General features: G+C 54.1%; 1 protein-coding gene across 5 annotated transcripts in view; it reads right to left on the bottom strand.

Moving 5' to 3' along the window:
- PRDM11 (PR/SET domain 11) overlaps positions 1-26,911 on the bottom strand; it is an 84,430-nt gene that overhangs the window by 44,202 nt on the left and 13,317 nt on the right. For 3 of the 5 annotated variants that reach the window (XM_037069051.1, XM_037069054.1, XM_037069056.1), the window contains exons 2-4: positions 5,454-5,578; positions 5,023-5,126; positions 4,201-4,463 (exon numbers count right to left, since the gene is read on the bottom strand). In XM_037069051.1, coding sequence (XP_036924946.1) covers positions 4,201-4,463; positions 5,023-5,126; positions 5,454-5,572 — 486 coding nt within the window. In that variant the 5' untranslated portion in view covers positions 5,573-5,578. Of the gene's footprint in view, positions 1-4,200; positions 4,464-5,022; positions 5,127-5,453; positions 5,579-6,173; positions 6,414-6,692; positions 6,741-26,911 lie in introns of those variants that run through there. The other 2 variants (XM_037069053.1, XM_037069052.1) reach the window with 2 other exon arrangements.

The following is a 26,911-nucleotide window of genomic DNA, read 5'->3' as shown; positions in this document are numbered from 1 at the left end:
CAGCACCTCCCCTCATTCACCTTGGCCCCTGCTCCCCGTAGCTGGACCACAAGCTTTAAAACAGCAGAGAGCAAACCTCCTGCATCTCTGTTACCCTTAGAGCCAGGTGCTTGGGAGCGGCTTTGTGTCCGGGGTTGCGCACACGACCACGCTCACTGCTCCCCGTCCCTAGGTTTGCCTGCCTAGGAAGGAACCCTTTACAGCCCCACAGCATCGTGGAGAGGGGCTACCTCTGAAGGAGCCCAAGTCTACCCTGTACCAGCTTGGAAGCTGGGGCCACTTAACCTCTGCAGGCCCGGGTTCCTTCATCTGAGTAAGAAGGGCAGCAACCTCCAACTGTGGGATTATTGTGGTATACACCTGGCATATAATAATTGCTCAATGAGCAGCCAGGCATAAAACAAGCCAGCTGCCCTTACTGGGCCCTCTCCTCACCTCCCACTCGCTCACTCTTCAGTCCATGGCCATGTGGCTTTTGCTGTGAAACTGCCACCACCAAGGACACGGACACCTGCATGCCGGCGGAGCCAAGCGGGCTGTCCTCAAGCTTCTCCCCCTTCACAGCACTGACCCCACTGCCCATCCCCTCCCTGGGCTTCCGATGCATAAATGCATCAACTGACCTGCCTAGCTTCCTCTTCTATCCCCTTGGCTTTGGACCCACGTGCACCGATGGGCCTCTGGGCAGCACCCCCAGGGCATCTCCTGTGCACCCCAAACTGTATGCCTCCACACTGAACTTGCCCTCTGCGTTCTCCTCAGTGCCAGACCACCTCTCCGCTCCTGTTAGCAGGTGGCCCTGAAACTCTGGGTCAGTTTCCTGTTGCTGCCATGACAAACTGCCACAGGCACAGTGGCTTCAAACAGCACACAGTTACCAGCCCACAACTCTGGAGTTCAGAATCCCTAAAACCAAGACGTCAGCGGGGCCGAGCTCTTCCTGGAGGCCCCACAGAAGAATCTGTCTCATCTTTCCTAGCTTCTGGAGACTGCCCGCCTGCCTGCCGGGCCCCTTCCTCGCTCTTCAAGGCCAGCAGGCGAGCACCTCCCCATCTCTGCTCTCTAACTCCGACTCTCCTGCCTCCCTCTTAGAAACACACTTGTGATTGCACTGGTCCCACTGAATCATCCGAGACAGTTTCTCCGTCTTGAGATCCTTAATACAACCACATCTATAAAGGCCCTTTTGCCATACGATAACACAGTCACAGGTTGCAGGGATTAAGACGCAGGTACCTTTGGGGCACATTGTTTGGTTAACTAAGCTTACCCCCCTGTATCTGCCCCAAACCACCAGAATACCCCTCCAGTGACAGGAAAAATAAACGTCGACCCACCTCCTTTCCACATCCAATGTCTCCATCTGAACATTTTCAGGTAATGTAAAAGCTTATCCATCACGCCTGATCTCCACTCTAAGACTCCTCCCACTGTTTTTTTTTAAGATGTTCGAGTCTGTCATCCACAAACTCCCCTGACCCCATGTCTTCCTCCAGCTGTCACCTTCCTATCTCCTATCTCTCTCCCCCACTTCTTCCCTCTAATCAAACACCTGAGAAAGACTCTACTGCCACCTCCACTCTGACAAGGTCTCCATCTCGTCACTCACATGCAAGGGCTCTCAGGCTCAGCACCATTGATGTTAGAGGCCCAGCCATTTGCCGCTGTGGGAGGCTGGCCTGTGCAGTACGAAAGTGAGCAGCCTCCCTGGCCTCCGCCTTCTAGATGCCATAGCACATCCCTGCCCTGAGTTGTGGAGGCCAAATGTGTCTCCAGACATGGCCAAATGCCCCACGGGTGGGAGATGGGGAGAGCAAACTGTCCCAGGTTGAGCAGCATTGTCTTAGAGTGTCAGCGCCTGCTGAAGTGGCCGATGACTTCCCTGGCACTAAATCCAGTGGCCACTTCTAAGTCCTTCTCCTGCTCGGCTTCTCAGCAGACTCTGACACCACGGGCTGCTCCGGCCTCCCACCTCTCGGCTGCTCTGTCCCCCTAGCAGGGTCGGGCTCCCCTTCTGAACCACTAACTTGCTGAAGTTCCTCGGAACTGAGTCCCAGGCCCCCTCCACCTCTCGCTCAGCCCATACTCCCTGGGGTGTGCCGCCCACACCCCTGGCCTCTCTGACCACCTCTGCACAGGTGACTTCAGAAGTGACATCCCCAAACCTCCTTCCCAAGCTCCAAACCCACACACCTAACTGCCTCGATGACATCGCAACTGGGCTATCTGGATGTCACTCCACCTCAAGGAGTCCAAACCAAGACCAGGATCTTTCCCTCAACCCCGGCCCCGTCTGCAGACTCCCGTTTCCCAGAGAAAGGCCCCATTCCTGACCTGCTGGGAGAGGAGCCCTGCCCTGGCTGTTCTGGACATTCCCTCTCCCTTACGTGGGCCAGTCAGTCTGTTTCCAAGTCAGATGTCTTTCGTCTCTGAAATAGTTCACAAACCACTTCACTTGCCTTCCTGTCTCTGCTCCCTCCCTGGCCAAAGCCTCTACCATGGTCACCTTAGAGGATGGCCACAGCCCTCTAACCTGGGTGTGGACATCCACTCACCCCCCCATTAGTTTTCCATGCTGTGGTGAAATCACCCTTTCAAAATGTAAGTAAAGTTTCCCATTGTTCTTAAAGTAAAGAACAAAAATCCCAATTGGACCATTGGGCTTTAAATGGCTAAGCCTGCACTTCCTCCTCCAGGCCCTGTGTTGGCCGCGCTCTAGGCACACGGATATTCTCTCTGTTGCTCAGACACGCCGCGCTCTCTCCTGCCACAGGGCCTTTGGACGTGCTGTCTCTCCCATGTGGTTGTCCCTCACCGGTCTTCCCCTAGTGGGTCATCTCCCCCTTCAGTCACAGCTCCACTACCCGGAAGCCCTCCCCATAGTCTCCCTACCCCCGAGCCTGCTGTCCCCTTCAGTCCCACACCCCCCATCTCTGTCCACGTTCGACTCGGAAGAGTTGTCTCGGATTACCCCTCTTCACGTCTTTGAAAACCTGTCTTCCGCACCTCCACACCCATCCCTTAATAAATCCTGGGGGTTCTCCCCCCTGAATCTCTCTCGCGTGTGCCCACCTCTAGCACCTACCCTTAACCCACCCCCCTCCTTACCTGAACCCCCAGCCCAGCCGCCCCCTTAGAATCCCAATTCTGCAAGTCGCACCTCACTTGAAATGCTTCAGTGGCGTCCCTGGCCCACGGGAGGGACAATGTACGGACCCTGGCTTTTGGGACCCAGCAGAATCTGGTCCCCGCCTTGCTCTCCTTGCCACTCAGCCGTTCTCGTGGCTGTCACCAGGTGGGACTTCTCGGAACGCCTCCCTCTCAGCCACTCTGCCGCATGGAGCACGCTTTCATCTCCCCCCACTCTCCCTTCACCACTGCTACTCCCTCTCCAAGTCTCTGGCTAAAGGAAATCTTGCCCAAACTGCTTGCACAGGCCAACAACAACAATAATAAGGGTGATATTCACTGCGGACTTAGTAAGGGCAAGCACTGACTCATGTAATCCTCACCATTAGCTACGATTATCCTGTTAAAGAACAGGCGCGCAGAGGTTCAACCACTTGTCCAGGGGCACGTAAGATAGTAAATAGCAGAGCTGGATGACATAATGAACTTGGGCTCCAGGCCTCAAACTCCCGGACACTACGAACACGGCCACACTCCGTTGTTCCCAGCGTCCTGTGTCCCACCTTCAGCAGTGTCACCGCACGTGCATGTGCTTGTTCGGTGCCTGCTCCACCCACCACAACCGTCCGCTCCCTGAGGCCCTCGACCCTGTCTGTCTTATCGGAGGCTTTCCCTCTGGTACCTGACATCACTGCTCTGCAGCTGAATGTCATGCTTTGCACGCCCACAGCCTCCAGCTCCAAGTCACCAGCTCCAGAGGAGGGCCTGGGAAAACCCTTCATAAATGCCGCTGAGGGGCCCACCAGATGCACACAGGGAGGATGCGCGGGGAAGTCGCCCCACCACGGACTTTGCTGACACCTGCCGGAAGAGCCCTTCAGCATGGCCCTTGGCCACCAAGGGTTACCGCCACTTAGCTAGGGCAAGAGGACAGCAGGATTCATCATCCACCTGTCAGGGAATGATGGCAGAAAAGTTCTGGAGCCAGGCTAGGCCAGCGGACGGCTCCCCCTGCTGGTTCCCTCCCATGTTCCTGGGCGCCTTCTCCACGGCACTGCCTGGGACACTCACCAGCCAGGAGAAGAAGCCAGCTGATTTGTCCTGGGTGGAGATCTGCCCCTCATAGGGCCCGAAGATGTGGCCTTTGGGGATAACCTCATTTATGCACCGCACGTCATCCTCCCCACTGGCATCCTTGACCACCTCCAGGCCCTGTGGGATGGTGAGGGCAGCCCTGTCTGGGACGCCCACGGGCACCGGGGTGTCAGGCACGAACACCGGGGGACCATGGTTCGGGCATTCGTCCACAAAGTACTCCTGGCAGGACTCGCAGACTGGAGAGATGGAAAGAGGAGAAACTCAGTTGTTGGGGGAGGCTGAGGGGCTGAAGGGAAGCCCACCCTGAGGACAGAATAGGACAGTGGAAAGCACCGCATGGCACTCCGGAGCCCCGGCCCTGGCTCCACCCCAGCCAGCTACAGGCTGCTGAGTCCTCAATAGCAATAACCCAGTACCCTCCCTGGGGGCTCAAGGACATGCCTGCCAACACTAAGGAAGCCAGTAGCTCCCTTTGTTTCCAGTCTGATAAAGTAGAAGAAAGAGCACTCTCTGGAGTCAGATGGGTGTGGATTTCGATTGCAACTGTGCATCTGTGGGCTGTGGGACCTGAGGCAGGGTTCTTAACCCTCACCAAGCCTCAGTCTCCTCACCTGGAAAATGGGACCACCTCAATGGCTAATGGGGAGAATTGGCAAAGCATAGACCTGTGTCTGGCACAAAAAAGGTGAGTGACGATCATTAGTATTACCCCTGCAAATTCCCTAAGCAAGACGGGGCTGGCAGTTGGGACTGAAGGGAGGAGTAGCCCAGTAAATAGCCCCAAGCTCCACTTACACCAGAAGTCCACTTGCTGGAAACTTTTGGGCATGATGAGGTCACGCTTCCCCTTCAGTTTCTTGTGCTCCACTTCCATGGCCGAGGGGTCTGGTCTCCTAGAGCTGGCCAGGACAAGAGCCATTAAAGAAAGCAAAGAAGCCATCAGAGAGGGAGAGGGTGGCGGGCAGAGAAGCCCAGGCCACAGGAGCAGGGCTGGTGGGTTGGTGCGGTGGGCATTGGGAAGGGAGGGGGCCTGAGGCCTGGGCCTTCTTGGGCCACTCCCTGGGTTTTTCCAAAGCCTGTGCTCACCTCTGCTCCAAGAGCTGTGCGGAGAAGGATAAGGAAGGTGGGCAAGGAGTGGGAACTTTCTGTGGGGTTTTTCACCAACCCCACCAACCCAGCCCAGTGATTCCCCGTCTCCCTCTTCTGTCCCCACACAGTGGCCTCACCAGGGCTGGCCATACTCCTGGTCTCGGAGAGGTGAGCAGACCTCTGTCTTCACCACGGTCACCATGTCCCCCACAGCCGCCTTGGTCTGTGCCAAACACTCCTTCATGTTCTCAGTCATTCTGTTCTGGGGTCAGGAAGGCGGGACCAGCATGGGAAAAGGATCAAAGAGACAGGGAAAGAGGGGTGAGTGTCAGAGAGGGCAATCGGGGGTCCGCGGAGTCTGGTTACCCTCCCTGCCATCCCCAGAGGAAGCGCTTTAGAACACAGACAACAAAAACAGCTGTGGCCTGGCCAAGAGGAAATGCCATTTCTATCCCGGGCTGGTCCTGGGGACGACTGGAGCCACCAGCCCCATGGGGTCAGGGGCCAGGGGCAGCTCAGGCCAGGAGCCAGAGCTGGACAGCACAGTCTAGACCCCAAAATCAATGGGCAAAGGGTATAAGGAACCCACAGGAGCCTCCGCACAAAACTCTGCAGTGGGGAACGGGGGGAGGGATCGACTCAAGTCTAGCTGGGGCCAAGGGGCGCGGGCTAATGAAATGGACCCTCGGTGCCTCGCGTTGAAGCCCCTAGCCCAGGGGCTGCCAGGGAATGCAGTCAGGCCCGCTTGGCCAGCTCAGAGCAGGTACAGGCGGAGTCTGGGGGTCCCGGGGTGGGCTGGTCCTGACTCCAAGCCCCACCCCGCTCTATCTAGGGGAGTCTCCCCAGTCACCGCTTACCGCCCTCCTCCACCACTGCGCCGGGCTTCAATCCCTCCCTCGGCACCCCAGGGTCCTCATGCCAAGCCCGGGACACTCTTCAGGCAAGGGCAGGGAAGCGCGAAGCTCAGGCTGGGACCGCGCTGGCCCCAGGACTGGGCGAGCAGCGTGTGTGACTCACTACCCGGGGCCCCGCTGGCCACACCCCTGCTCCTCGGCTAATCAGCCCCCTGCTCCCCACCGGGGCCCCAAAGCCAGCGGCGGCAGGGAGGGGTGTGGGGAAACATGACGGCCTGCCCCCTCCTCCGAGCCGGCGGGGACGGAGCGGCGGGGGGGCGGGGGGGGGCGGAAAGGGGCGGGGGCTGCCCAAACCGGGCCGAGCTACCCGCTTTAGCCCAGGAGCCCACGTCTTGTCCCGTCCGCGTGTCGGGCAGGGAAAGTGTGAGACACCGCCATCAGGCCGGGGCAGCGCACGGGTCGGACGCGGGGGCCACGCGGGCGGCCGGGGAGGGCGCAGCTGGCTCTTTCCCTGTCACCAACCTTCCCGGTGGGGCGCTCCCTGCCCGGCCCGGCCGAGCCCGGCCCTGCCCAGCGCCCGCCCCCCGCCCGCCAGGCCCGGCATTCCTTGCGGGGGCATGTGGCTTCTTGCCGGCCCCGGGGGCACGCAGTTGGCTGGCGGCCGGGAGGGGGGCGCGCGGGGAGCGGGAGGAAGCGAGCGCCCGGGAGGAGCGGCGGGAGGGGGCCCCCTGGGAGGAATTCCAGCCCCTCTCGCGGGCTCTGCCCCCACGCGGGCCTGGGGGCGCCGGACGGGCGTCTGGTGCGGGTGATAGAGCGGGGGAGGCTGGGCCCTGTGGCACCGCGGGTGGTGGTGCAGGTCTGTGAAATGCGCGAGCAGCTCTCGGCGCGCCTTCCCGGCCTCCTCAGCCGAAGCGCTCCCTCTGCAGAGCGGCCTGCTGCGCTACCAGAGCCGCCACTGCCACTCAACTCGCCGGCCGCGCACCGCATGCCCGCCTGCTTCCCCACCTTCGCGGCCTAGGGTGCGCCTGCAGCTCGCCTGCCTCCCGCCACCAGCGCCACGCTTGGTGGTGCTTGGCCGATCTCATGGCCCATGGATAGACCCCCGCCTCCGGTGAGAAGCAGGAACCTAGGGCTGGAAGGAGTCAAGTGAGTTGCCCAAGGGACAAGCAGCCCATTCCTGGTGACGTCTGTACTGGAGCTGGGGCCCTCTCCGAGTAAATTGGAAACAGAACCCCCAAACTCAAGCGTGAGGTCTGAGGTCTGGTTTCCCTCCATGTCATACCCTCTGCCAGGTCCCCTTACAGAGGGATCACTGGGATCACCCTGGGGTGCGTTCAGGCCTCAACACACTTGTCGAGCTGCCTGGTGGGGACAAGAACCAACACATTTGAAAGGGATCGCTGAACACCCCTGCCCCAGGAGCTCTCTCACTCAGGTGACAACATCCACACAAACATTCCGAGGCAGTTGTGTGTCACGGTCAGGAGCCTGGACTCCAGAGCAGCAAGCGGCGCAGGCCCTCAAATCCTACTGAGCTGTACGTGCCCCGGGCAGGCGTGATGGACTGAATACCCACACCTGCCCTCCCCAAACCACACGCTGACGCCCCAAACCCCACATGCCTGTATTTGGAGACAGGGTCTGCCAGGACACGATAAGAGTTAAACGATGTCCTAAGGGTGGGGCCCGGATCCAGCAGAGCTGCTGCCCTTGCAATACCCGCAGAGAGGAGACGAGCTTGCTCTCTCCACCCAGTGAAGACCGTGGGAAGGCAACAGTCTGCGAGCCAGGAAGAGAAGCTTCACCAGGAACAGAGTTAGTCAGCACCTTGATCTTGGACTTCCCAGCCTCCAGAACTGGGAGAACTAAGTGTCTTGTTTAAGCCACCCAGTCTGCAGCGTTTTGTCATGGCAGCTGAGCCAGACAGCAGGTTACCTCACCCCTGTGCTCCGACTTCTTCTCGTGGAGAATGTGGCTAAGATTAGATTCTATCACAGACGCGGCTGTGCTACACCAAGATGAGTTCGAAGGGAGCCAGGCTCCGTCTGAGCAATAATCCCTCGGAAGAAGGCTGATCCGGAAGGTGGACATGAGGGACCTCATGGGGGTGGGGAGGCTCTGAATTCTCCCCACTGGATTGGATTTGTCATTGTCGTTGTTTTAATGAGTCATTCACACACTCTGGCACCATATTAGTCACAGCGCTTGGGACCACTTTACACTGGACTTCCCTGCATTGGCCCTTCTGCCCTGTCAGCCTCGCCCGTATGCCATGCTCCACCCCGCCACGAGGCCCATGAACTTGCTGTGTCCTCCACCTGTACCCACATGAAACTCCTACCCCAACCTTTAGCTTTCGCTGCCCCCCTCCATAATACCCTGTCCAGCCCCGTCGCCCTTTCCTCATGGCACTTGTCACACTTGGAATGGTCATTCATTAGCCGGATTGTTTGATTAATATCTGTTTTCCATAATAGATCATAAGCTCCCAAGGGCGAGGTGGGGGCCCCTTGGCTCACCATTGATTGCCAGCACCTGTAACAATGCCTGGCAGCGGGGCAGAACTAGCCAAAGGCAAGCAAGGTGCCAGGGCATCGACTGGAAGAGCACCCACTCTGAGAGTCATGCACTTGCAAGAATGGCACCCAGGGGTGAGCATCTTCTTAAATTTTGCACCCTGGGGGCCTTGCTTACCTTACCCTGGTTTCAGCCTTGCCTAGCATGTAGCACATTCCCAATAAATATTTTCCGAATGACCCATGTCATAATTCACCGCCGCTGCTCTAATGTATATGTCCTGCTGGCCCCATTGAGAATCTCAGCTCTAAAAGAGACCTTAGAAGGGGAGACATGGTGGGGAGTATTGCTTTGAATCCTTTTCTTAAGATGCTCTTTTAGTGATTTTTGCCAGGCAAGGGGGCGGCAGGTGTTGGTCTTGAGAGACAGTGAAGTGCAGTGGAGGGTGTGGTGGAATCAGACTCATGAGGCCTGGAGCGTAAGTGAGTCAGTAAGTTGTGAAGCACACCTGTGTGACCGTGGGCACCTCACTTAAGCCCGGGGGCCCAACCCCTGCTCCGTGGCCTGTTAGGGACCAGGCTGCCCAGCAGCCAGTGAGAGAAACTTCGTCCCTCCATCCCACTGCTCCCCATCGCTGGCCTAACTGCCTGAGCTCCACCCCCAACCCATCCTTGGCTTCCACAAAACCTCTCCCTGGTGCCAAAAAGGCTGGGGACTACTGACTTAAACTCTCTAGGCCTTAGTGTCTTCCTGGTAAAGTGGAAATTATCCTAATTGCCAGGTTATCCCTACGAGGAGTACATGAGATAAAGGTGGGGGCAAGGCCTTGGAAAGAGCCGAGTGCCGTGGGTTTATAAGGAAGAGTAACATTAAACTGGCTGCCCAGAGGTAAGGGGGTGAGCGAGAAGAGGAGAGAGGAGATGGGATGGAGGGACGAGATTAACCAAGAGGGAAGGGGAGAAGGAGAAGGGAAAGGACAATGGGGAGAAAACAGTAGGTGGAAACGGGGAGAGAGACTGAGAGAGAGACAAAGACGGAGGGAGAAGGCACAGACATTTTTCTAAGTCTTAAATGGTTCTGCGAAAACCATCCACTTCTGAGGAAAGCACTCATTTGTATCTCAAAGTAGAGAGGTCTACAGGCCACTTCCTTTCACGTCTTATTTTTATTTACAGCCCACCTTCATCACATTAAAGGACAGTGATGATTTACAACAAACACATACTCAACAGGAGAGGTAACAACCAGAGACCTCGTGAGGAACGAGTAAGGCTGATTATACCAAGAACCTGTATTAAGATGGTTAGTGATCTAGCTTTCCAGTCAGTTCTGAGCCTTCTAGCAGCTAAGGCAAAAAAGGAAACATGATGGGTGACAGAGGACTTGCTATTTGACACCCTCTATTGACTCTCTCTCTGCACATTAAGTTCTCTCCATTCTTGGAGGAGTCCAGTTGCCTGGAGAGCCAAGATCAAGCCTTACTTGCATGAATGATGTGTATTACTACCCCTGTGTCTGGAAGGAAGGCTATGGGGGAAGGTATGGAGAAATGGGGTGTGGCAGAATCAGTGAAATTCTCTCTTCCATTTGGGAAGAGAGAATCTGAACTTGTGTCTTTCATTGAGTCCATCCCGGAGGGCACTGTAAGGCCTGAGCAGGTGAAGCTCCCCAAACCATTTCTGCAGACTCCTGTGGCCCTGCTTGCCCAGCGAGGGCCTTGGGGGAGGCGTGGTGAGCAGGCCTCGTGGAGGACTCCGAGCTGCTGGCAGTGGTCCCTCTCAGCTGGCTCCTCCGAGTCTGCACATGCAGAGATTAGGCATGTTGCAAACCCAGCAATGAGATGCAAACCAAGAGGAGGGGGCAGAATGTGGCCCAGGAGGCTGCAGCTCCGTTTTCACCCTTGGCAGCACGCCAGGGTCCTGGAATGCCCAGCGGCCCGTGTGGCCGGAGGACTGGGAGTCTGCGCCCACTTGGTTTCCCCAGGGGCTGGCAACACGAGAATCTGGCAGGTCTGCCCTGGTGCCACCGCAGCATCCTCTGCTGTCCCTTCTGACAACAAAGGAATAGAAAATTAGGGGGCTGGTCCAAGTCACACGCTGACTTGGGCTAGGTATGCTGAGCCCCAGGTCTCAGTCCCGGCTGTGCCATACACTTTTCAGGTGACCCGGAGCACGGTCTTCCCTTGCCCTGAGCCTCAGTTACCTTCCTGGAAAATATAAGGTCCAACATGGTTCTTAACAGTAAATCATGGGAGTAGTGGGCGAGAGCATGAGATCATCACAGGGAGTTGTTGAATGGAGAGAAAAAATCCACTTGAACTTATACATGGGATAGATTTGCAAATATATGTACATACTTTTGTGATGAACACAAGATATGTTTATTAAAAAGTGTTACTGAATTCCTAGAAGCTCTATGTCACCATGTGTTTGTCCATCACCTGATGCCAGCATGGCCACTCACGGTCTCTAACCTTGAGGAGATTCATTAACCACTCCTGCAGGTTCGTTGGGTCCCCATCTGTCCGCTGGGACTGAGGTAAGGACCTATCTCATAGGGCTCGTTTATACAGCATCACGCCTGGCATGTAATCAGATTATGTGGAGTTATAAATATTAGTTCTTATTATTACTCATTGTATCTACTTTTTAAAGTACAATGGACATCGGGTGGGCACAGGGGCGAAAATTTTTGATGTTAAAATCCTGCTATGAGGGGCTTCACAGCCCTTACCAGAGAGACTCTTTTAATAAATCTATATTTTGAAGATGCTTATCCCAATAGAAAAAAATGGGAAAGAACACGAAAAAGCAATTGGCAAAATAAGAAAGACAAATAGCCAACATGATTTATGGAAAACTGCAAAACCTTAACACTCGAATATAAATGAAAACAAACAAATATTGTTTTCTCTTCTATTAAGTTGGCAAAGATTAAAAATACACGTATTCAGAGTTGGCAAGTGTAGGGGAAGTACCCCACAGGCCCATCTCGTTGGAATATAAATTCGTCTATCCTTTGTGAGGGGAATTTGGCATCACAAATCAAAAGCCTGGAAATGAGCAAAACCTTAGCAGGAGTAATCCTCCTCTTGGAATTTATCCTAAGGACATAATTAAGTTGTGTGTAAATATTTACTTACAAAGCTGTCCTCTACAGCACTATTTTTAGTAGCAAGAAACAAAAAAAAACAATGTAAACCTCGAAAACAGGGGAGAAGTTTATAGGTAGCACAGAATGAAATACCAGACTGCAATTCACAGTGCTTTGGAAGAATATTTATTGATATGGAAACAAATACTCAACATATTATAAAATAAAAGTGAATGTTACTTCTCTGGCCGATGTGGCTCAGTGGCTTGAGCACCAGCCTGCAAACTGAACGGTCACTGGTTTGATTCCGGGTCAGGACACCTGCCTGGGTTGTGGGCCAGGTCCCCAGTTGGGCGCGTGTGTGCTGTTTCTCTCCCTCTTTTCCTCCCTCCCTTCCCCTTTCTCTAAAAATAAATAAATAAACTCTTTTCTTTTTTACAGAAATAAACATTATTAATAAGTGAAAGAAGATAATTGGAAAAGGCCAGATACTATATGATTCCAACTATATGACCTTCCGGAAAAGGTGAAACCATGGAGACCGTGAAATGATCAGTGGTTGCCAGGGGTGAGAGGCTGGGGAGGGTGGGGAGGAGGAACTTTCAGAGCAGAGAAAACACTCTGTATGGCACTAAAACGGTGGATACCTGTGATTACACATTTGTGCAAACCCATAGAATGTGCAACACCAAGGCTGACCCTTAATGTAAACAATGGACTTGGGGTGGTTATGATGCGTCAGTAGAGGTCCATCAGTTGTACACAGTGTACCACTCTGGGGTGGGGTGTCCACAGCTGGGGAGCTGTGGGAGGTCGGAGGGTATTTGGGAATTCACTATCGTCTTAATTTTGCTGTGAGCCTAAGACTGCTCTAAACAATAACGTCAATTCTTGAAAAATGAAAAGCATGAAAGATAGATACAAAATAATACCATTTAAAGTGTATATGCATAGCCACACGGATTTGCACGCAGAGGGCTGGGAGGATGCATTCTGGTTATTGGCCACTTGTGGTTAGCTGGTGGAGAGATGGTGTTAAAGAGAGTTTCTGATTTCTTTTCTTTCTTTCTTTTTCACTTCTGAAAAAGAATGTTGCTTAAAATTTCTTTAAAGAAACTCTTTATAACTCCTTTAGTTTAGAAAGTGCTAGAGAAGATACCTAAGGTTCTCCCATCATTATTCACTTGTCATTAGATGCTGAGATGCAACCAATTGGTTAGTAGGAGGGAGGAACCCAAACTAGAGACTGAACACCAGGATGTAAGTGGCACCAGATGAATGAATGAATGAATGAGTCAATCGACTGGTCAGGCAGGACCCTGTGACTTCTCCACTGAAGCACCTCTCTCTCTCTCTTTCTTCATGATCCCCATTGTGAAAGACTTTCTCTACTACACAGACTGCCTTGTGCAGCATCGTCCATTTCCCCAGTTTCCCCCAAACACACGGGTCATGCCAACGCCAGGGCGAATACACTCGTTGGCTGCTATCATTCTGAGCAAAAGCAAAGTAATCTGACACACGCATTCACTGGTCCTGCTAATTAATATTAACTAATAGGAAAGTGTACAATATTCACTAAGCTGCTTTGTGTTTTAAAAATAGGTCAGTGGAGAAACTGCAGAAATGAGAATGAGCAAGCAACAAGCACGTGCTGTAGCATGAACGAGTCACAACACTGGGAAAAGAAACGGGACCCCAAAGAGCACGTCCTGTGTAATTCCATTTACGTAAGGTTACGAGGTGGGCAGAACAGGGGTTCAGAAGGAGCAGTGTTTACGGTTATCCTTGGGGACAGCTGGGACGGGAGAGGAGGGAGGCCCCCGGGTGCTGGCCATGCTCTGTGGATCTTGATGAAGCTGCTCCTCTGGGTGTGTTCGGTTTGTGAAAATATACTGAGCCTTGCTCTTACTGCATGTGCATTTTTCTGCATGTACTCATATGTTAATAAAAATGAACATACGAAACGGCAGGGGCCCAAAGGACAAAGTCCTCCCATGGGGGACCCTGACCCCATGCAGCCCTCATTCCTCATCTGGGGCAACTGTGGCAGGTGGGGTTTCAGGCCTTCGTCTGCGGAGCAGTTCCCCCTGAGCTCGACCAGTGAGCTGGCTTTGGGGGTGGGGGGTGGTCGGGCAGTGGAGCACATTCTCCCAATCCCAAGGTGGTTTTGGTCCCATCATTGACTCTGCCATTGGTGAGACTTTGATAAGAAGACGTTGGGAGAAGCAGTGTAAAGAGGTTTGTGAGTCAGGTGGAGAAGGTAGTTAAGGGTGGTCTCTTTTTTATGTGCTCGCTTCTCACCAAGGACACTGCTGGCGGCTCAGCTGGAGTCCAAGCGCCCTCTCCTCCCCACCGAGAGAACTTCACATTGTTCCAGCGCCACCCCTCCCAGCCCCAGAACCAACTGTGATTCCGGGGAGCTGAGTATCCCCTCAGCTCCAGGGGTGGGCTCAGATTAACCAACGCCAATTATGGTAACACCCTCGCCCTCCCCAATTATTATTAGATCATGGACCTGGCCTGTAACCAATCACCGTGTCACCTCCTGAGATGACTCCTGACCAATGGAGGCCCATCAAAGGGCGGGAAGAACTTCTATTTCACAACTCAAATGAGACAGTGCACAGACGCTGTTGCAAATGGCAGCGTGCCCTGCAGAGGACCTTGGCAGGAAACGGCTTCAGGAAGAAGCTAGGACAGCAGAGTGGAGGGACAGTGTTGTAACAAGAAACGTGCTTGGTCTCTGTCCCCAGTTCCTGGCACAGCTCCTGAAAACGCTGGAGTTTCCCGAGTGATAGGAGTGTCTTTCGTCCTTCAGAAGGAGCCCCTTTCTGTCACACGTGAGGTGATGCCAACGGGGTGACTTAGGGTGAGGCCCCTGGGCCTCAGGGTGGGCCGGTCACCAGAGAGACCGAGTGACCCCAGTTAGAACTCTCAGCCCCACCTACTGGTCTCCTAGGAGAGGAGGGGGACAGGAGATTGAGCTCTACAAAAAATATTTTTAACTGAGTTATAATTGACATAAAAACATTACGTTAGTCACAGGTATACAACATCATGATTTGACACATGTATATATTACAAAATGACCGCCACAAAAATCTTACAGCTGTTGCCAAACACAGAAACAGAATTTTGTTTCTTGGGATGAGAACCTTTAAGACCTACTCTCCCAGCAACTATAGCATTATGAACTATAGGGTGCACGCTGTAATACTAGATGCCGCGCAGGACTTGTTTATTTTATAACTGAAGGTTTCCCTTCACCCGCTTCGACGACCCCAACACCCTGCCCTGCCCCCAGCCTCTGGCAACCAACAGTCTATTCTCTGTATTTATGAGTTTGTTTTGTTTTTGTTTTTTTAAATTCCATATATAAGTGAGATCATACAGTACTTGTCTTTCTCTGCCTGATTTGTTTCACTTAGCATAATGCCCTCCAGGTGCATCCGTGTTGGTGCAAATGGCAGGATTTCTTTCACTTTTTATGACTAAATAGTACTTTTTATCTATGTGTACACACGCAAACTAGTGTACATGTATACTACATAGTGTGTATATATATATACTAGCGTGGATACAGGGATAGATACAGATTAGATATTGATATCTCACCACACTTTATCCATTTGTCCATCAATGGGCACTCAGGCTGTTTCCACATCTCAGCTACTGTAAATAACGCTGCAGTGAACATTGGCAAAACATAACTCAAGATATCTTTTTGAGTTAGTTTTTGTTTTCTTTGGATAAATACCCAGAAATGGAACTCCTGGGTCATATTGTGGTTCTATTTTTAATTTTTGGAGCAACCTCAACACAAAGCAGTATCCTCACCGACACGTGACTTCTCGTCTTTTTGGTGACAGCCACTCTGAGGGCCGAGTGGCTTTGAGTTGCAGGTCCATGGCGATGACATTCAGTGCCTTTTCGTGCACCTGCGGGCCCCCTGTGTGCCTTCTGTGGGAAAATGTCTATTGACATCCTCTCCCCACTTTTAAATCAGTTTTTTTTGCCATTGAGTTGTATGAGTTCTTTATATATTTTTGGATACTGACCCCATATCAGACATATGATTTGCAAACATTTTCTCCCATTCTGTAGGATGCCTCCAAAATTCTAGAAGGACGAGAGCTGAGAGCTTGCTGACTGGTCAACACCCCGAGGGACTGGGAGAGCTGCGCGGACGGGGAGCCACCTCGGGGGCTCGTGCCTCTCTGCCACCTGGCTCTTTCCTTTATAATAAACAGTAACAGAAGTAAAGAGCTTTCCTGAGTCTGTGAGTCACTCTAGCAAGTAACAGACCCGAAGGAGGGGTTGCAGAAACCTGACATGCTGGTCAGGAAGCATGGGCAGTCCAGGAGCGGGGTCTGGGGTCTGCAGTCAGGGGGCGTCTTGTGGGGCTGAGCCCTGGGCCTGCGGGCTCTGTGCCAGCTCCGGATCGTTCCTTTTAGAACTGAATTGAGTTGTTGGGTACCTAGTTGGTGTCAGTGTATCAGAGAATAGGTTGGCGTTGGAAAACATCTCAGAGATGGGGACTTTGATGTGGTTGAGGTGCTGAATAACTAGCCCAGGAACCTGCCCTGCCTATGAATGTCCCGTTACACATCTCCATTACTCAACTCCCCTAGCACAGGGTTTCTATCACATGCAGCCACCGCCATCCTCCCCGCACCCTGTCCTCCTACCAAGGTGCAGCCCCACCTCCCCGTGGGTCCACTCCCACTGGGTCCGCAACTGTGGCTGTGCCTCTGTGAAGTGTCCACCTCGATGGCGCTGGCCTCCAAAGGGGCAAATCGGCCACACAACATCTCAGCCCCGGCTGCCTGCCGCCCCTTAGCCCAAGACCCCACTGAAGCTACAACCGGTGTGCTCTCTTGCGCTTGCATTGCTCAGGGGAGCGCAAACTGGGACCTCTATCACAGGCAATGATTTAGCACTGGGAGACTTTTCAGAAAGCACAGAACCTTCGATGCTGCAATTTCACTTCTAGAAACTTCTCTGAGACCCATGTGCTAGAGTAATCATTGCAGCACTGTCTGGAATAGCAAGAACCTGGAAACAACCCACTGGGGCCCCTCTGGAGGCTGGGTAAACACAGGACAGCGCAGCCACGCGCAACAGGCGCCTGCTTCAGGGAAGACGGCAATGCAGGGAGTCCCGCCCTCTCCTCCAGGGACCCCACCGGGTGAGCCACCTCTCTCTCTGGCCCGAAGGGCCACAGGGGCAGCCTGACTATCCACCCCCCCCCACCCGCTTCCACTTGGTCCCTCTTGTCCATTTTCCAGCCCAGAGGGAGGGTGAACTTCTTACAACCCAAGTCAGACCAGAGGCCCCGGGCTCAAAACCCTCCGCAGCACTCCGGTCACACACACAGCCAAGAGCAAAGCCCTTCGGCCACAGGCCAGGTGGACAGTCAGCGAGTCCCTTCAGGGACCTCATCCCCCTCCCCCTCCCCACCCCTCACTCCCACCCCAGCCACAGGGACTGCCTCCCTTGGCCTGAACTGTAGCACATCGCCTTTGGGCGCTTTGCACTGGCTATTCCCTCGCCCTGGAATGCTCTTCCCCTACTTTGGTGCCAGGGTTGCTCCCTCACTCCCTCTGGGCCTTTACTCAATGTCACGTTCTCTGGCTGCCTAGATACCACCGACCGCAACTCCCTTTATTTTCCACCTCTCCTTCCTGGCTTTATTTTTCTCCAGAGCACTACCTGCCAACAAATTGATGTGGCACTCATTTATTTTATTTGCTGCCTGTCTCCCAGCTAGAATGTAAACTCCAGGAAGGAAGAAACGTTTATCTGCTTTGTTCATTCCTGCATCCTCTGCCGCGAGAACAGTGCCTGGTGCAAAGCAAGGACACCATCCACGTTAGTTGAATGGACTACGTAATTGGCGGTGGAAACAAACTTGAGGGAAAGAGCAGTATGTGTAACTTGAGAGGCCGCAGAAAATGGTGGTTGAGAGCATGGATGCTGGTGCCAGGCTGCCTGGGTTCAACTCCCAACTGCGTCGCTGATGGCTGTGTCACGTCAGGGGAGTTCCCTAACCACTCTGTGCCCAAGGATATTAATAGCACCTACCTGATAAGAATTAAATAAATGGCCCTGGCTAGTGTAGCTCAGTGGATTGAGCTGGGGCCTGAGAACCACACGATCGCGGTTCAATTCCCAGTCGGGTCACATGCCTGGGTTGCAGGCCAGTTCCCAGCAGGGGGACTATTGATAATTAAATAAATGCATTATCAATTATACTTAGAATGGTGGCAAACACAAAGCAGGCTATGTAAACATGTTATATGAAATAATCATGCCCCATGTTAATAAAATAACAAGGATGCACTTTACATGTGCTCATGTATGTGCTCATGTATGTGCAGCATAATAGTGCCAGGCTGTGCCAGCTGCTGCTCCCGGGACCCAGGGCTAAGGGGCAGAGGGACCGACTTCTCAGTGAAATTTACACCAGGTGTACACTTTTTTGATTTCTAAAAAATAGATTAATAATGCCTAGGAGTTATTCATTATTGAGTCTGGGTGAAAGGCATGTAGAAGTTGATTATATTCTTCTATCTGCCTTTTTGCATAATGAAATGTAAGAAAATATAGATTAGTATTAGGAAGAGTCCCTCTTTTCCTGGGACTTTACAAATAAGTCCCAGGCCGCCCCTCCACCTCCACCCAGCAGGCCAGTGAATGGAACATGAAGAGAGGAGAAGGCATCTGCCCCTGGAGGGAGGGCAGGCAGAGGGGCTCCTCCTAACCACCTGCTGTCCCCCTGGAAGGGGACCCTGAAGTCCAAACAAATTCCCTGAGGCCGGCTGGGCTCCAGGATTCCAAGCAGCCGAGTGGAGCACAGCCAAATAAGGCCCGGGGAAAAGGGGGCGCGTGCCTGCGGAGGGCCGGGGTCAGGCTGCAAGCAGTGTGGTCTCTGGGCTGCGGATACCAGGGGCTCAGGGCGGCCACACTTGCCAATGACAAAATGGGAGGGTGGGATGCCGTGAGTGAAAGAGGCCTGGACATGGAGATTCATTTAAGGATAACAGAAGCCATCTGCACTGGTGCCTGGGGACCTAACACAGGTCTGGTTTCCTCAGCAATTTACCACCCCCCCGCCCCCCCACCCCCGTACACTAATGCTGAAGGCGGAGACTTAAAGCAACCTGTCCCCAGGTCATGCCTATGGCTGTTAAAGGCCAGGGCCTGGGTACAGTGTGGTCTCACATCTTTCTGCCTCCTACAGGCCAGAGCTGAAAGGATGCTCCCAGACCTCCTGTCCCAACCACCTTCCCTTTCTGGACAAGGACACTGAGGCCCAGAGGGGAAGTGACCCGACCTGCTAAGACTTCCCAGAGGAAGGCAGTGAGAGAGGGAACCAAACCCATCGCCATCCAGTCCTTCCCCTCATCCGGCCCTAGCAGGTTCTCAGCGTTCTCACACCTATACTCCTCCCGACCCTGGACCCTCAGAGCTGAAGCCTCTTTTCACTGAGGTCAGACGGTGGTGAAACACCACGTGGGGTTTGGGCCACAAGAGAAGAAGTCCCTGCTGTCAGCACCAGGAGATCCGAGGGCCTGTAGAGGGAGGGGCTGCAGCCCCAGCACCAGCTTCACTTCCCCAGTCTCCGCCCCCTGCCGTCCCCACCATTCTCACTGGCTGTTCATTGGCCCAGTCCTGCCCAGCATCTCAGAAGTCACCCAAACCCTTGCTTCTGGTGGTGTGGTCCAAGGAGCAGCAGTGCTGGGACCACACGGAGCTTGCTAGAAATGCCATCTAGAGCTTCACCCCAGACTCCCCAGAGGGAATCTGTCCTGGATGCTGTCCTCTAAGAAACCAGCAGCCCAGGACAGTGAGACGAGGGTGCTGGGTTGGGACCTCGTGGACCTCCCAGGCTCTGCCCACTCTGGCCGCTCCCAGAAGAGATGTCCAGATGATCTGCATGCACAGCAGAGTCTGAGAGGCACCGGTCTCAGCTGCAGATGCACGAAGCCACAGTGTGTGTGACCTCCAAGCACGCACGAGAACCTCCACCAGGGAACTCACTCTCAGGCAGCCAGGCCACCACTGCATCTTTGGACAAGAGGCACATGTGCGTGCATGTGCAACACACATGTGTGTGATGGGAGAGGCGTCCGCCATGGGTTCTGAGCACCACTTCTGAGTATGTCAGACGGTAAGGCCGCACCAGCCTCTGACCCAAGCCATTTTGGTCTTGAGTCACATGGGCAATTGAGCCGGTCATGGCAGCCACAGCACCAACACCGTGCAACGGCTCTCCCCGGAGGAGGCGCCTGGCTTGTTGACTGCCCTCAGTTCCAGTGCAGTGTAACCCACTGTCCCACAGTCATGTCCGGGTCCATCACATCACTCATCGCACTTGAGGGTGGGGTGCTACCCGGTGACGATCCTGCTATCTGCTGTGCTGTGATAAATTGACTTGCTGACCCGTGGAACCTTGGCCACACTGAGCATTTAGGTCATGGGTCTGGAGCCCTTTCCTGTGTGTGTGTACGGAGGGGGGTGTCTGTGGGTTTGTGCATTTGCCAATAGAGGCCATTTATACAGAATTAATTATCTTTCAGCTTGGCTGGTGTGGCTCAGTGGATTGACCACTGGCCTGCTAACCAAAAGTCACCAGTTCGATTTCCAGTCAGGGCACAGGCCCGGGTTGCGGGCTGGGTCCCCAGGTGGGGGCGGAGGCAACCGATTGATGTATCTCTCACACACCAATGTTTCTGTCCCCCTAAAAATGAATAAATAAATAAAATCTTTAGAAAAAAGAATCAATTGTCTCCCCATGTCCTCGGGCAAAGGCTCGTACATGTGGGCTCACACTAAGACCTTGCCCTGAAGGGACTCACAGGACACCTGGCCTCCTTGAGCACCTACTTTGTGCCAGGCCTTGAGCCAGGCATCCCGCTCCTGCATCATCTCGCTTGACCCTACGCAGCCCTGTGGCACGGGTTAGGTCCCTGCTTACATCTGGTGGGACTGAAGCTCCGCCTGCAGCGTGGTCTCCCAAGAGTAAGGAGCAAATTATCTAGATACAGGCAATAAAGAAGTAAACAAAGAGTGGGATGATTTGTGAGAATGATACCTGAGAGTGTAAGGTGGTGTGATCGCTAATTATCATGATGACTGTCAACCTCGCTCCAACAAACAGGTGTTCTGGGGCTTCTTGGGCTAAGCTGACAAGCTCAGTGACAAGCCCCACTGAGGAGGCACTGTGGGACTGTGACACTCCACCAGGGACATGTGCCTGGCAAGGACAGAAGACCTTCATCATGGCCTTCCAGGAAGGAGGCGGTGGCAGGGGGCCCAGATGAAGCTGGTGCTGGGCACTGTGCAGGGCGTCCCACGCACACCGTCCAGGATGTCTAAATTCACTCTTGCTGCGCTCCTGTGCTGCGGAGTGCTGGGTACTGTCCTAGGTGCTGGGAACCCCAAGTGAACTGGGTCCCTGTCCCCATGAGACTTGAAGCCTGGGTCAAATGTCTGTAGCTTTTCCTCTTGGCATCCATTCTCCCTTCTGGCAGCAACACCTCTGGTGTCCTTGGGAAGAACCCTTTTCCAAGCATTCCACTCTGTGCCAGGAACATGACCGAGGACCAACCAACCAGCACTCTTATCTGAAGGTCATAGTGAAAGATGCAGGGAAGGGTATAGGGCCCAGCCAATCATAAGCTGCCGGTGGGGACTTGGAGGAGCCTGCTGAAAAGAGGGGCTGCACAGGGAGAGTGTAGGTATGGACCTGCTGGCAGCTAGTCACTGTGCCACCACATAGGACAACCTGCCTAAGAATGGAGCCAGTACAGAAGAACACAGTAAGATGGGCAGACCACGTCCCGATGACACGTGAGCCCCTGGATCCAACTGTGCCTGAAGCTGTAGATGCTCCTAGACTTTTCACTTTGCTGAGCCCATAAATTCCACTTCTGCCTAATCCCGCTTGGCTTGTGTTTCTGTCTGATTGCAATCCCTAGCTTTCTTTCAATAACCTAGTGAGTACAGTTTACTTGTTTTTCAGATAGAAAATGGAGGCTCAGAGAGGTTAAGTGGCTTGAACAGGCTGCACAGCAGGTGTCAGCAGTCTAAGTCCATGCCCTTTCTGCCACTTTACTGTGGGGTGGTGACAGCTACGGCTGGGGTCGGGTGGGGTCTTTCCTGGCAGGGAGTGAAAAGACTTCCTGGGAGAGGTGGCCACTGAGGGATAATTAGAATGAGAACCTGCTTCAACCAGAGACAGGGCTCTAGGGAGGCGGCAGAAAAGAGGATCCATGGTTACAAACTGTGGGAAAGTACTTTTCCCCAATTTTATTTTTGCTCCAGCTGCCACCTTTAAACAAATAGAAGATTCCACGTAAAAGCGTGGATGCTCAGCTTCTCTGGAAAATCAGAAGCACTAGGAACACCAGGCAGACAGTCCCACGTGACAACAGGCTTTCTGGACCTGAGTGCTGGTGGCCCTGCTCAAAGGCCTTGAACTTCCTGTTCTCCAGCCAGCCTGTGCCATTCAGCTGTGCTCTCTGCTCGGGCTGGACAGCTGAGTCTGTGGCTGCATAGCAGTGTCCACAATGCCGTGCAGACGCTGTCCTCTGAGGACCCGGCGGCCGGTGTGATGGGGCGCTGGGCTGGGGCCTCACTGGCCTCCCAGCCTCTGCCCACTCTGGCCGCCCCAATCTCCAGTACCCAGAATGGTTCCTGGCACCAGCAGGAGCTCAGTAAATACAGAGTTGTCACTCAACATCCCAGGACAATTAGTTCCAGGACCTCCACGGACCCTCACATGCTCAAGACCCTAGTGTAAAATGGCACAGGGTTTGCACATAACCTGTGCACATCCTCCTTGTACTTTAACTCATCTCTAGATATAGGTAATACCTGATACAATGTAAGTGCTATGTAAATAGTTGTTGTCCTGAATTGTTTAGGGAATGGTGACAAGGACAAAGTCTATACCTACAACCATTGTAGCTCTAACTACACAGTACATGTCAGCAACAATGTGACATTTTTCCGGATATTTTCTATCCCGGAGGCTGACTCCCTGGATACAGAACCAGCAGGTATGGAGGGCTGACTGTCCATTGTGAATGGAAGAAAATGAGAGGTGTGAGCTAGAAGCTTATGGGACTGCTTCCCTGAGACCCCTGTACCCCACTCCCAGGGGCGTGGGACCACATCGGGGGGTGGGACAGAACAGCCCTGCACCCACCAGCAAGAGGCAGCCTAGTGCAGATGTCCGACCTGCACTCTGGAGAGATTCGGCCCAGATGCGGGTGCACCCTGGGGCTCCGCCACTTACTACTGTGTCACCTGGGGAAGCTGTTTCACCCTGTGTCTTCAGGGACCCCTCCATAAAATGGGGGTAATAGCAGTCAACAGCCACTGAAGAGCTGTTAGCACTGCCTCTTTCATGGATTCCCTGGCCTCGAGTAAGGAAGGTGCTTCCTTCCCAGAGCCTCTGCTGACCCATCTGTGTGCAGAGGCAGGGAGCTCCAACTTTCTGTGAGGACCTGCCCGCTCCGCGACTCTGTGACTATGGAAATTCAACATTCGTGCAAACTCACGGCGCCACCCCGCAAAGAAGCACCCCCGAGGGTGACAGGGATCTGTCTACTGAACCACTCCACCATGAAAACCAAACAGACCCTGCTGATCATCACGGTAAAACCATTTGATTCCAAATTCCTTTAGATTTAGCCAAATTCCAGCCCCTGGACCTGCCGTGGCTCATTTACCCCAAATCATGGTAACCTGAAGGGGCAGGGACACCGCTTGAAGAAGCTGGCCCTGCAGGCCCTTTCTGGGGTCCCCGGGTGTTCTGTCCTCGCTTCTGGGAGCGAACAAGCGAGCGGGTTCACCATGGGTGTTTCGCTGCGGCTGGCGCCCGGGCATCCAGCTGGCAGAACTGTTTCCATTTCTCTCACACGCCCCCAGATGGGAAATGATTCATGAAAACCAAGAAGGTAAAATTAGCCCAAAGGCTGCCGAGTAACTTATGCAGCCAACAGCACCGGGAGGGAGGGGAGGCCCTCACAGTGGGCTCAGTGTGGCCTCCCAGCCTGGCCACCAGGAGCCTCTGTCCCCAGGGTCTTCTATTTCTGGACTCAGCCTCCAGGGCTGTTGGCAAGGCTTCCGGAGGTTTCTCTGACCCCCACCACACCACTCTCAACCATGCCCGCTGCTTGGGACCTGCGAAGTGTCAACAGTTTGCTAGGGAGAAATGCAGGCATTTCATCTGCACCTCAACCTTGGGAGGGAAGTATCACCCCCAACCCCCCAATTTATAGGTGAGAAAAGTAGCTAGCGGAAGTTAAGTGGCCTAGTCTGAAATCAAACCCAGATCTCATAAGCTCCAAAAGCTTCGCTCCCCCACCCCACCCTAGGTGTGGTCACCAAACTCGAGGTCTCGGGTGGGGCGAGGGGAGTGGCCCTGTCAGGGATTCCTTGGCCAGCCCCACCACACCCTGACATGTGCGTTTCACAGTCTCCATCTATTCAGGACCAGAACCTGGTCCTCAGTTCCAAGCCCAGGGGTCCTACTGGCAAGGTGGAGGGTCCCCAATATCCTAGTCTCTTTAAAAGCAGGTGAGCTAATGCCAGTCTAGGCCCTGAGGCCCAAACCATACCCCTTGAAAGGGGGATAAAAAAGCAGGTGCCAGTGAGCCCGATAGTCTCATGATACAGGGCCCAGAGAGGGGAAGGGACTCCCTCAAGGACACACGGCAAACCTGTGGTGGAGTCGAAGGCTGGAATGGCATCTCTTGAGTCCCACTGCAGGGAGCCTACTGCTAGAGCTTCTACAAAAATGGCAAATCTGAGCCGAGTCCCCACGAGTGGGGACAGCGGAGGTGGGAGGCGCCCCTGAGGTATCAAGCCGCCCTTGGTTCTGCCCCAGGCACCTGCCCCCACCTTCGGAACACACAGGGGATACACAGCAACCCAGCGGGCTCCTTTGAAAGCAGCAGGTGAGGCAGACTGGAATCCTGCTCCACACCTGTGGGAACCTGGGCAAGTCACCTCACCTCCCAAAGCCTGGGTGACAGATGACTCAGAAGTTGACAGGTAAACGTGGGCACAAACCACCCAGCAGGCTGTGAGTATTCCGCAGGAATGCAGGGGTCCCGCAAGAATGTGGTCAGGGTGCTCAGCCTCAGCCCTCTGGCCCCTGGTTTTGCCGACGGCTAGCCCAAGGCCAGCCACAGGGGACACGCCACAGCCACCCATGTGGAGAGAACTTGCCTCTGCTCCCTGGCAGGCAGCTGCAGACCAGTGAAAAGACTCAGCGCAGCTCCCCAGAGCAAGCACAGCTGCTATGGCCCGAGCCCTGAGCTCGGCAATTTCAAATATTACTGTGCTGGACACTGCCCATCCACGCTGGTGAGAACACTGACATCCAGAGAGGCCGGGTCCCTTGTCCAAAGCCTCACGTCCGTTTGAGCAGTTATTTACGTGACACAGGCATACTGAGCACCTGCCATGTATCAGGCACTGTGCCGGGAATGAGACAGGTGTGTTGTCGCCCCCATGGCCCTCCCTAGCAGTAAGAGGCATTGAGTGGCTCACACACAGCCCCTGGAGCCACAGTGCTGGGATTCAAATCCCAGTCTCACCCTCATATGACCTTGGGAAATCCCTTTGCCTCTCTGTGCCTCAGTTTCCCAGCTGTAAATGGAAAATAATAATGGCATCTACCCCCTGAGGTTATTCTGAGGATTAAGTGAAATATCCCAGGTCAAGACTGGCACATAGTATGTGCTCAATAAATATAAAGTTATAATCGAGCCAGGACCCAAGCCCACATTCCTCTGATACCAATGACCGTGCTCTTAACCCCAAGCTAGGCAAGGTCAGTGTCTTTGGAGATGCTGGTCACCAGCAGCATGACTGGTGAGGGTACACGTCTACAGTGAGGAGGTGGTTTGAGTTTCCCTCTGCCAGCCACCAGTTCCGAATAGCCCCTAGGCCTGTCTGAGCCTTGCTTTCTCCAGGAGTCTTAAATTGGACCCAACAGCAGCTGCTTTCCTGCCTCTCTGGGAGGGGTATTCAGAGTCCCCAGGGTTCCTGCAGCCCCACCTACAGCTCAGGACGGGCTCAGAGGGTGAGTATTCTCCCTAGAAGGGCAAATGGCCTCAGCTGAAGCAGCCACACTCGGTCCCATGCCACCTCTGGCTGTGGAGAAGTTCTGCGGCTGATGCTGGGGAAGGGCCGGGCCCCAGGCCAGCCACGGCGCTTCTTGCCTCTCAGGAAATAATCCCCGTCTCTTCTCTCACTGACCACACGCGCCATGCCCAGGAGGCAGGAGGTCAAGCAGGGCTGCCCAGCTGGGCACCTTCTGCCAAGACTATCACATGGAGTGGCCTTACAAAGAATTGCACGGGAGGCCAGATGGCCTGGGTATATTACTTACTAACTCTGTCAGTGTCTGCGTGGTTTGGGGAAAGTCACTTAACCTCTCTGAGCCTCTCAGTTTCCACATCTGTGGAATGGCCTTGGCCAAGCTGCCTGTTTCAAAGGTAGCTGGGAGAAATTGGTTAGATAGTGGCATAAAGGTGGTTTAAACCCAACAGAGGGGGAGTGGGGGTCATGAGGAAAAGAGCAACAAGGTCATCCTTTCTGGCACTAAATATACAATCCCCTGCAGTGATTTGCCCCAGGCAAACCCCTGCCTGGACCAGCCAGTGTGGCCCCAGGACTCCCAGGGGAGAGGCTGGCCCCAGGCTGCTTTCTTCTCCTGCCCACCACGCAGGCCAAGGGAGATCAAATCCCCGGCCACAACAGGCCCCATTGAGAGCCGGTAAATGTGCCCGAGGTGTGGGGTTATGTTACCAGGCTCCTGGCCACCGACACCAATCGAAGGGTCGGGCTGACCTCCTTCACTCCCCGTAGGCCCCGGGCCAGAATCTGCAGGGCCAGCCTGGGCAGAAACATGATGCCTCCTGCATTCCCAGGCAGCAGCCTCCTCTGGGAGAGCAGTGGCCAGTGGGACAAAGCTGTGGCAAAGGCCGGAGCCACCCTGGGCTGCCCACCAGGAGCTCGGGCCCTCTGCCCACAGAACCAGGTCTGAAGTGAACACAGGACGATAATCACTGAGATTTCACCACTGGCCTGGCACGGTGTTTTGA

Source organism: Sturnira hondurensis, unplaced genomic scaffold (genome assembly GCF_014824575.4).
Source record: "Sturnira hondurensis isolate 20B ecotype Veracruz unplaced genomic scaffold, ASM1482457v3 Scaffold0018399, whole genome shotgun sequence".
NCBI lineage: Eukaryota > Metazoa > Chordata > Mammalia > Chiroptera > Phyllostomidae > Sturnira > Sturnira hondurensis.
This window is presented reverse-complemented; position numbering and strand designations above follow the sequence as displayed.